We start from the raw sequence: 10,826 nt of genomic DNA, 5'->3' as shown, positions 1-10,826 counted from the left end.
TCTATTTGCAATAGGTAAATAGACTCACAAAGAGCTGTTTTTTATGGCAGTAGCTCTTAGTTAAACACCTGATATTTCAAAGCATTTCTCATTGCAAAGTGTCATAAGGTACATGCGAGTTTAAACTGTGTTCTCTTTTTGATATGGTACACAAAGTTTTCCCCCCTTTATGGGTGTCCTACAATAATAGTTTGCTCTGTCATATCAGGGTTTCTGTTTATCTGCAAAACTGTGTGCCGATTCAAATTGCTGTGTAGTTTAAAGATTTGAGTTCAACTTTAAATTGCTGTATTTTATTTTATACTGATTGAATGTTTTGATGGATTATTAGATATATACCAATTCCTATATCACTTGCCCTTGTGGCTTCTTTCTGATAGCCACAGAACTGCATTAGATGGCGAAAAAGAAAAACTTTGTGCTTGGGTCCCAGGACTGACCAATGGGCTACACCACACTTTCCTATAGCTAGGAAGGAGTTGTCTTTGTGTTCAGTTTGTGCATCTTGATATTCTGTAATTCAGTTTAGTAAGTACCAGCTCATGAGAAACTGTTTCTGGATATATTGCCTGCATTTGATACAAACATGCCGCCCTGCCTTTGCCATCCAATTTTATTAATATTGCATTGACCAGATCACTCCTCCAGTTGTTTCACATCATGTGCCAGTCTTAGACAGTTTCTAACTTTTTTTTTTTCTTTTGAAAGTAATAGGACATGTTACATTGAAATATCTGAAGGATTTGAAGTTATTCCATTTGTCTCCAAATTTTTCAGCACCAAACACATCATTCCAAGTCTCAGATTGCAGTGGAGGACTTTTGGTTATTAACCAGTTCTCAAAGACATTTCACTTATACCGGGTGTATCATAATTAATGGTGTAAACGTACACGATACTAGAAGCAAAAAAAGTCTCAGTAAACACAGGGTCGAAAATGCATACCTCAAGAGCTATGAGCAAGCATTCCATCTTCGATACTGTTAACAAATCTCTTCTACTTCATGTTCTTTGCTTTCCATATTTTGGGAACTGGTACTATAGACCAAAAAAAGAAAAAAAAAAGTCCTGTAAGCGTGCACTAAAATCCATTCCTTAAGAGCTACGAGCACTTGCTCATCTTTGCTACTTTGAAACACAACTCTTCTAATGATCATGTACTCGTAACTTTTAAGGTATGCGCTTTAGAGCACATGGACTTTTTTTCCTTATTTTGGTCCACACTACCACTTCCCAAAATATGGAAAGCAAAGAACTTGCAGTAGAAGAGATTTTTTTCACAGTATCAAAGATGAAAAACTGTGTGTAGCTCTTAAGGTGTGCATTTTCGACCACACGTTTACTGTGACTTTTTTTGCTTCTAGTATAGTGTACTTTCAACTGTATTCATTTACACCATTAATTATGATACACCATGTATGTATCTTCCCTCATGTCATGCATACTGAGTGAATCATACATAATTAGTGTTTCAATTGTTTGGAAAAGGTGATGAGAGGAGTTACAATGTATTGCATCAACTCTACAATTATATAAATTGGTGTAGATTTGATCTATACAGCTAGCAACATCTTTAAGTTGTTTCTGACAAATTACAGTTGCACATAATATAATTCCTCAGAGGGAAGGTATAGTTTTCAGTAATGCTATGATGAATAGAAGGTATTAATTGAACACGTAAAATAAAAACGAACTTTACCATTTTATTCTGAAAACATTTTCATTTACACATAACAACAGTAACAGCTACATACATTACTAGTCAAAAACACATTTCTGCATTTTGTTTAAATAATTTACTATTCATCATTCTCAGTATCTCCAGTCTAAATTAAATATTCAAGTCTGAAAAATGTCCATTTTCTAACACACAGCCTAGAAACTTTGGCACAGATAGCACAGTTCCTGACAATACCTGCACAAATTTTTTATCCTTCTCTGGTGTTTCATAATACATAAGCAAACGTTTGCTTATGTAATTATTACACAATGAAAGATATCCAACTTCAATGAAAGACTTATTGTGTACAGAAAACATCTGAATGCTTGCTCTTAAACTTTCCCATTGCTTGAGTGAGTTGGCAGGGAAAAGCACAATTCTGAAGGGTAGTCCCAGGCTCCTGTATATGCCTGTAACAGCTTTTAATGTCCGTTGGAATTCTGCTTTCAGTTCTTTCAGAGTGTCTGAAGTTAACACAAACACTTCCACACATGATGCCTGGCAAGTGTGAAATAATCCTGGCAAACTTTTACTTTGTATGGGACTATATTGTCGACCTATTGTAAAATACCTAACTGGAAGAGAACCTGTGACAATGGTCTTTGCATGACAAGCACAGTATGCAGGCAAAGAAGCACCTCCGACTAAGTGAAGCCTATTATTGATATCTGATACACCCGTGTCACTGTGCTCTATAGTGAACACTGATACTGAATTAATGTGCTTCATTCCACATCCTTCAACTACTATGCTCCTTACAAAGTCAGAATTACATGTCTCCGCAAATTCTGCTTCGTGAAGTGAATCAGCAAAGTGCTGGAGCAATTTTAATTCATAAACTGCTGCAGCTCCAGTTAAATAGTAACAAACTGGACTAAAATATCTCACCAAATCTTGTTTGTTTCCTATCACAGTGTGGCATACTGAGGGGTCCTGAGGTACATTACCAAATTCATACAAAACTTTTTCTTCCATTTCAGGTGTATCAGGGTCTAAATCATTTGGCAATGACAAAAACTGCCCAATCGCTTTTTCCTGCATTTCCCAAAATTTCTTAGTTACTTTTTTAATATCATCTCTTAATGACCTACCTTGCACTTTGAGCTTCTCTATTTCCTGGAAATTATTGTTTTTCTTTAAGGCTTTTGTTATACTGGCTATTTCTACGCGTTTCTGTTCCATACACTCTTTTGTCTGTTCAACAGATCTTAATTTTTCCCATAACTGATGGACATTATTAACATCAAGATCAAGTTTGCGTAACATAACATTTCTCTTCAGATTTTCTAAACCCTGAAACCTTTCCTCACAATCAAGATGTGGAATCAGAATTGATGCAGTTTTATGTGCTTTATTACCCGTAACAAATAAAGTTGAGCTGCAGTATGTTCGTAATAACATACTGCATCCACATACAGATTTCATTAAGTGGGAGGCAAATATCATTTTCGATTATTTTTATAAAGTGTTTACAGAAATGACCATTTTAATCAGTCATTCTGTCACCAGATTCAACATAGGTATCATCTCCTGTACTCTGTGTTTCGATCTTCCTTCTCTTGGGAGGTTGGTACTGGCCTTTGCCAGCAGCTCTCTCCGATTCTTCTACCGTGTACGGTTCCAGTTCAAGAGCTTTCAGCCTACGCTTGTGAACTTTCGTCCGGAAATGATCAGTCAGTGCAGATTCATCAATGAAATACCTCCTGTGAAAAAAATTGAAGGCGACGACAATAACATTAAAAACAAAGGAGAGAAGAAGTTACAAGTGTTTTATACATGTACCATAGCATTTTTTAATGATGATACAGAGCATTGAAAAGACTGTAAATTCAAACAAGAATTGGCAAATTTCCCTGCAGGTGGTCAATTACTAATTTTAAAGAAAATGAATTCGTTTTAAGAACAGAATCGCAAAATCACCGAAAGCTGCTGTAATGTGTATTTTTTTTTATGGGTAACTAGTATCAGTCCTGTGCCCATCTTTAAGTCACTTACATAAGAAAAATGTATAAGAAAAGCATATTCCAAAATAGTTAACTTTAACCATTGTATATAGCAGATACTCATGGGTACCATTATATCAGGTTAAAGGAAGGTTCCACAGCATCAAGTACACAATTATTATTAGTTACAGCATCTAAATGATTTAGGTGAAAATACAAAATGTTCAAAGACATTAAAAACACAGTATACATGATATCGTTACCTGCCACTATACATGCATCAATTATAATTATATGCATTTTCCATACATGCACAAACTGACAGTGCATTGCACTGTTCAGCATACTGTCTCACCAAAATTGTAGCAAATAAAAGTATGAAATACTGGAAACATGCATATGTGATGTGACTTTTGTGTACACCTAAAATCTGTCTTCATATGTATACTATTGTTTTTAATATATTTATGCTTATTGTATTTTTAGCCGTACCATTTAGATAACTATAACAATTATGTACTTTATGCCACGGAACCTTCTTTTACCATGCTATAGTGACACCCGTAAGTATCTGCTACACACAATAGTTCACCAGAATTAGTTCCACAAAGCTATTTTTTATACATCTTTGTTATTGTGCACACAATTTAGAGATAGTCACTAAATGAAAACTGAATTTCTGTAAATAAACACACATTACAGCAGCTTTTGGTTGTTTTGTGATGGCATGCTGTAAATACATCCAAGTGATGAATTCACCTTTTCTCCCTTCTTTTACAGGAGAATGTGTGAGGAGCACAGAATGGAATTTCTACCATCCACATAATACATCTCCAAGGATAGAAGCATTGTAAAATAACTAAGATCAATCTTTTTATTGCAATATAACCAATGAGTGGAATTAAAGGCACAAGTAAATAATTCTTAAATGTTTCATTTAGGCCTAACCAAATCTGACTATGCTTTATAAAGTGATAAAATACAATGAACGTTTGCATGTCAATATTTGGCTTAGGGCTACGGTACACATCAATCAATTTTAGCAAACTTATTTCCATGTTGAAATTCACTGGCTCCACCAATGCTCCAGCAAATTATTACATTCCAAACTAACCCAGTACTCAGGCTACGCTACAAGTTAGTGTCAGCACATTTAGTTTTTTTTTTTTTTTTTTTTCAGTCACCAAAGAAATACAAAAATCAGTAACCAACCTTAAAAATCATAACAACCAGCACAGTAAAAGTTATTCGGGCACTCTCCATATTAAAAACCAGTGTAAACAATCTATTTTCTGCCAAAATAAAACAGATCCAGCAATTTTCTTTGTTTGCCGTATACTATCTCTTGCTATGACAAACGTCAACAAATAGTCAACATCTATACACAATGCAAGAGCTGCTGAAACTTGAATGCTTTTTAGCACAGAAGTCCCAACAGTACAAAATTTTAGTACAACGCAGGAAGATCTTCAAAGGGTTGACACTTGATGCAAAGATTGACAGTTGATCCTCAACATAAACAAATATAACATATGACACATAAATGGACAAAAATATCCGTTATTGTATGATTAGAAAATTGCTGTGCAATCACTAAAAGCACACCCACTAAATATACGATGATGTATGCACAGCTGTTTAAAGTGAAACAAATACACAAAAACTATTTTGCAAGCAAGGCAGATATCCGTTGGGAGAACCCACAGAAAGTGCAGTCCATCCACAAAGGAGGTAGCTTCCAAAACCCTAATTCCACCGATACTTTAATATTGCCAATCAGTCTGGGATCCATACCAGAAAGGCTTGATAGAGGAAATAAGAAGATCCTAAGAAGAGCAGTGCATTTTCTTACAGCCTTATTTAATAAGCATTAAAACATCGAGGGGATGCTCTGCCAACCCCAGTGGCAAACGTGCAAGGTATATTCTGCATCACTGTGTGTTTTACTGTTAAAGTTCAAGAACTTACGTTCTAATAAGAGTCAACCAACTGCTTTTTCCTACATATCTCATAGAAACACCATGAAGGCAAAATCAGAGAGATTCAAGCTCGCATGGAGGCTTACCACCACAGTTCTTCTCTTGCTATTGCCAGTCCACATTTTATATCCCCTCTACTTTCACCACTGTCAGTTATTTTGCTGTCCAAATAGTGAAACTTTTCTATTACTTTAATGCCTCATTCCCGAAACTAATTCCCTCAGTATCTACTGACTTAATTTGACTGCACTCCATAATAGGAAAGGTGGAAGAGACAGTGGTCATAAAATACCCTCTGCAACACATTGTAAGGTGGATTACAGAGTAATAATGTATACGGAGACATAAAACATAGCCAGCTGATGAAAAACAACTAGCCTGTAGAAAGAAAAATAATAAATGACAACAGCTGTCATAAAGGTTATATGCTTATTTTAGTCCTTAGGTGGCCAACTAAAGAAATTAGTAGACGATAATAGTGGTAATAATAATAATAATAATTAATAATAATAATGATAATAAAGGTAATGTGATTGTAGCTTACATAACATTCAGTACCAAGTAACTAACTGTGGAATAAAATAATACATACAAAGGCTTCCAACTTTTCTGCCTTAAAAGAAAGTTGTTGACAATTACAATTTATCAAGACGTAACCACAGAATAACCATGTTCTGACATCGCTGCAAAATCATTGAGATATCTCACGGAACACAGATATATGGTCAGCAGGTTTGAAAATCCAAGTTCAGATGAACAACAAATTTGAGGACATCAGACAACTACAATACAATGCCGCAAGATATAAGCCTGTAATAGCTATAAATGTAGAGGTCTTGAAGCACAAAACCAGTCATGGTGGTTTTTATTTTAATAAATTAAAAGCAAATTTTTGGGCTGCTGCTATATTAGCTGAATGTCTCAAATCAATCAACTCCTATGAATACCTAATCATTACAATTTGTAGGGCTGTGAAATGGAACGATTACGCTGGCTCAACTGTAAGTAAGGCAAATGGCAACTTTTGATTCATTGGTAGGATACTGGAAAAATGTAGTCAGTCTACTATGGAGACTGCTTACTAATCACTTGTGCATCCCACCTTACAATATTGCTCAATTGTTTGGGACCTAAACCAAATAGGACTATGATGTAATATTGACACAGTTAACAGGATGAACCAATACCGGAGCCCTACTTCATCCTGTAATGTAATGATGATGTGGCACATAATGTAATGCTTATGTGGCAAACAGAAAAAGACTAGAACACTGACAATATTTCTTTTGCACCTGTATTAGTTTCTGGGAAGTATGTTGTGGTGACAGGCTAATCTGCAGCAGAGCCTGAAGTCGTGGTTAGGATGATAGGCGGCAGTTTGGTTGAGAGTCGGCTATATGACATCAAACAGGTGAGCCATTGAATATATACAAAAGAATGCAGCAAGATGGCCACAGATTTATTCGGTTCATCGGAAAGCAACATGGAAACGTAGGAAAATGTTAATTTGCAGATGCTTGAAGATAGATGGCAATTATCCCATGGATGCCTACTTACCAAGTGAGTGTAGAATCTAGAGCTATTTTCATCATCCTATACAATGAGGTGACAAAAAGCACGGGATACCTCCTAATAGTGTGTTGGACCTCCTTTTCTCTGGGATAGTGCCTAAGTCAATATAACATGGACTCAACGTGTCACTGGAAGATCCTTGTAGAAATACTGAGTCACACTGCTTCTATAACAATAGATAATTGCAAAAGTGTTGCCCGTGAAGGATTTTCTGCACGAACTGGCCTCTCCATTACATCCCGTGTCAGGCAATCTAGCTGACCAAATTATTTGCTAGAACTGTCCAGAATTTTCTTCAAAACCAATTGGGAATAACTGTGGCCCAGTGACAGTGCGCATTGTCATCGATAACAATTCCATTGTTGTTTGGTAACATGAACTCCATGAATGGCTGCAAATGATCTTCAAGAAGCTGAACGTAACCATTTCCAGTTAATGATCCATTCAGTTAGACGAGATGACCCAGTCCATTCCACATAAACACAGCCCACACCTGCCTGCACAGTGTCTTGTTGATAACTCGGTTCCACGGCTTCGTGTTTCTGCACCACACTCGAACCCTACCATCAGCTCTTACCAACTGAAATAATGACTTATCTGATCAGGCCATAGTTTTCCAGTTGTCTAGGGTCAAACACATACAGTCGCAAGCCCAGGAGAGGTACTGCAGGTGATGATGTGCTGTTAGCAAAGGCACGCACATCAGTCGTCAGCTGCCACAGTGGTTGAACACCAAACTGTCCTAGTGGATGTGTTCACATACATCCGACATTGATTTCTGCAGTTATTTCATACACTGCTGCTTGTCTGTCAGCAGTGAGAACTCTACGCAGACGCCACTGCTCTCACTTGTTAACTGAAAGCCATTAGCCACTGCGTTGTTCACGGTGAGAGGTAACGCCTGAAATTTGGTGTCTCTGCACACTCCTAAGACTATGGATCTCTGAATAAGTCCTTAATGATCTCCGAAATGGAATGTCCCAAGAGTCTAGCTCTAACTACCATTCTACGTTCAAAGCCTGTTAATTCCGCTCGATGGCCATAATCACATCAGTCACTTTTTCACATGAATCACCCGAGTACAAATAACAGCTCCACCAATGCACTGCTCTGTCATACCTTGTCTACACAATACTACCTCCATCTGTATATGTGCATATTGCTATCCCGTGATTTTTGTCACCCAGTGTATATTGTTCCTGCAGGAAATGCGTAGACAATATCACACTCATTTTATCATTCACCGAGGCATTTAAACGGTCTTTCTTTATAGTGAAATTTAAGGAGTGACTCTTTCTACACTCCAATCATGATTGGAATGGGAGGAAACCACAAAATCTGATACCACAATGGCACAGATGAGGGCGATCAGGGAAAGAGACTAGCAATCTCTATGTATATATTCACAACCACTACCTGTCCTCTAGTACTTCTGGAGTCATCAAGAACATTTTTTTAGAATACTGCTATAACTCCAATACTAAAGTGTTTTCATTGTGTCAGTAATATATTCATTACTTTAATTAGCATGTGTATACATAGAGCTTTTCCTTGAGCTGTATGAGGAGGACATGAGCACTGCTTCATCACTCATTCTAGCACTAATACAAAACATTGAAATGGGTCATTATATACAACAGTGGTTATTATAATGCTATGGCACATAGCGTTATTTTTCAATAAAGATACAGAACACTACAGACACTTACCGATTTTCAATTAGAGAATTAAATATTCAAACAAAAATTGTCTTACAGTATGAACGTAATATAGGTACTTCCTATTTATTTTTAATTTATATATTTGAACAGTTGAAAACACCTGCTGTCTGAAGTGGCATAATCATTACGTCACTGAACTTAGTTCAAGAGGACACCAATCCCCTATTTATTTCTCAGTGGTGGGGAAAAAAGCGTTACATAACAGCAGTATGCCCACCATTAATAATTAAGTGTAAACTTAACTGTCACTAACTCCTCTAGATACAACAGCAATCTAAGGTTGTTTACACAGCACTCTTCATTATAGGTATCAAATAATTACTTCCTAATTAAGTTGTAAGAGTGCACTTTTAGCTTGTGTAAGAAGTTCAATTAATAACATCATGTAAAAACCTGCTCAAATAAGTTATCAAGCAGAATGTGTACCATTAGTTCAGGGAGGCGGGTGTGGGGAAATGGTTTAGGAATCAGCAGCAGGTGTCCTGGATGTGTGCGGTAATGCAGAGCAAAACTATGTTAGTTATGAGGAGCACATAGTGTGTATCTCAGATAATGTTTTACAATAGGAGCCAACAGAGTAAGACTGTGCAGTTGTTCAGACAAAGACCTCATATTTAGTAGGTTTCAGTTACTTTGTTCAGACACCTTGATTTGGTTCTCCTAAATCTATCTGGAAACTACTGGAATGGATTCTTCATTAGTGCTGTGCCTGACCACCTGTCCTATACACAAAGCACTGCCCTAACCTCATAAAAGCATACCTGTATATTGTGATTTATTAGTGTGTGTGTTTTATGCTATTAATTTTCAGTCTCCTAAGATGACAAATCTTATATCATTGCAAAATTAACACTGGATAAATAAATATGTATTCAATCATTGATATGAAATCAGCTACACGACTTCTGAGTAACCTGCTACTCTATTTCTGCCTTTTCATTTTTCACAATAACAATGGAGATGATGACTGATGGAAATTAATTTCTGGGCACTCTTAAGACAATATTTACATCGGTAATTAAATTACTATAGTAATTAAGTTACTATACGATCTTCATGCCATTCAACTTTGGTTACAACATACACAAAGATAGCCAAAATTTACCATATTACACATTAATTTTCGCAACCTTGTAGACTTAAAAAGCATAGCAACTTCGTTGTTTGATTTTAAACATTTCAGTCATCTGAGTTCAACTGAGTACACATTAAAAACTGCAATACAAAATCTACTGATCTTCTAAACAATAGGCATTTCTAGCGGCATGCAACTACTGAGAATGTTACTCACGCGCAATGCAAACAATAAAACTGTGCATTTCCAGGTTTATCCAAATCTATTTCTTGATTCAGCATCAGTTTTGCATTCTTTTCTTTCATATCCTCATCAATCTGCAATTACAACCACGTGTCATGGTTTAATTTTTAATAGTCATTTTTCCATCAATAACCTTAAAAGACAAACTGACGCTTACTAACCTCATCAAGGTCTTTCGTTCGGCGCTTCGTTCTCCATTTCTTCTTCAAATGTGTATCGCCTTTATGATATTTTTTCCTTTTATAAGTCATTGTTTGGCTTCGAAATACTTCAGCGTGTCTGACGATATCACAAAAATTCACAAAATCAGTAACTCTTCACAGAGGCTATAATTGCTACTGACATCTGTGTTCAGTGTACGAACTATAATTTCATCGCGCTCTGTACGCCGAGACGGGAATCGACGTTATGGACGCGTTGCTTGATGTCGTAGCGTTACTAGCGGTGGGGTTTAATTAGACCTAGACAAGTTTTGTAACACAGATTCATTGCAAACTACATTTTAAAGTAGAAATAACTTGTATCTGAGTATCTATCCGCCGTCTTTGGGCGTAATGGCCGACGCCATTTTGG

At 36.5% G+C, this 10,826-nt stretch overlaps 2 protein-coding genes across 2 annotated transcripts; both read right to left on the bottom strand.

Annotated features, from left to right (window-relative positions):
- Positions 1 to 1,683: 1,683 nt before the first annotated feature.
- Positions 1,684 to 3,166, bottom strand: LOC126095133 (serine--tRNA synthetase-like protein Slimp). Its single transcript, XM_049909852.1, has one exon. It carries the CDS (start codon positions 3,164 to 3,166, stop codon positions 1,832 to 1,834), a length of 1,335 nt encoding a protein of 444 aa, XP_049765809.1. The 3' UTR covers positions 1,684 to 1,831.
- A 40-nt stretch (positions 3,167 to 3,206) lies between these two features.
- On the bottom strand, positions 3,207 to 10,731 carry LOC126095134 (zinc finger protein 593 homolog). Its single transcript, XM_049909853.1, has 3 exons — positions 10,415 to 10,731; positions 10,227 to 10,327; positions 3,207 to 3,423 (listed from the first exon to the last, which is right to left on the bottom strand). Exons 1-3 carry the CDS (start codon positions 10,502 to 10,504, stop codon positions 3,207 to 3,209), a joined length of 408 nt encoding a protein of 135 aa, XP_049765810.1. The 5' UTR covers positions 10,505 to 10,731.
- Between the last annotated feature and the right edge of the window lie 95 nt (positions 10,732 to 10,826).

This window comes from Schistocerca cancellata, chromosome 8 (assembly GCF_023864275.1).
Source record: "Schistocerca cancellata isolate TAMUIC-IGC-003103 chromosome 8, iqSchCanc2.1, whole genome shotgun sequence".
Classification (NCBI taxonomy): Eukaryota; Metazoa; Arthropoda; class Insecta; order Orthoptera; family Acrididae; genus Schistocerca; species Schistocerca cancellata.
This window is presented reverse-complemented; position numbering and strand designations above follow the sequence as displayed.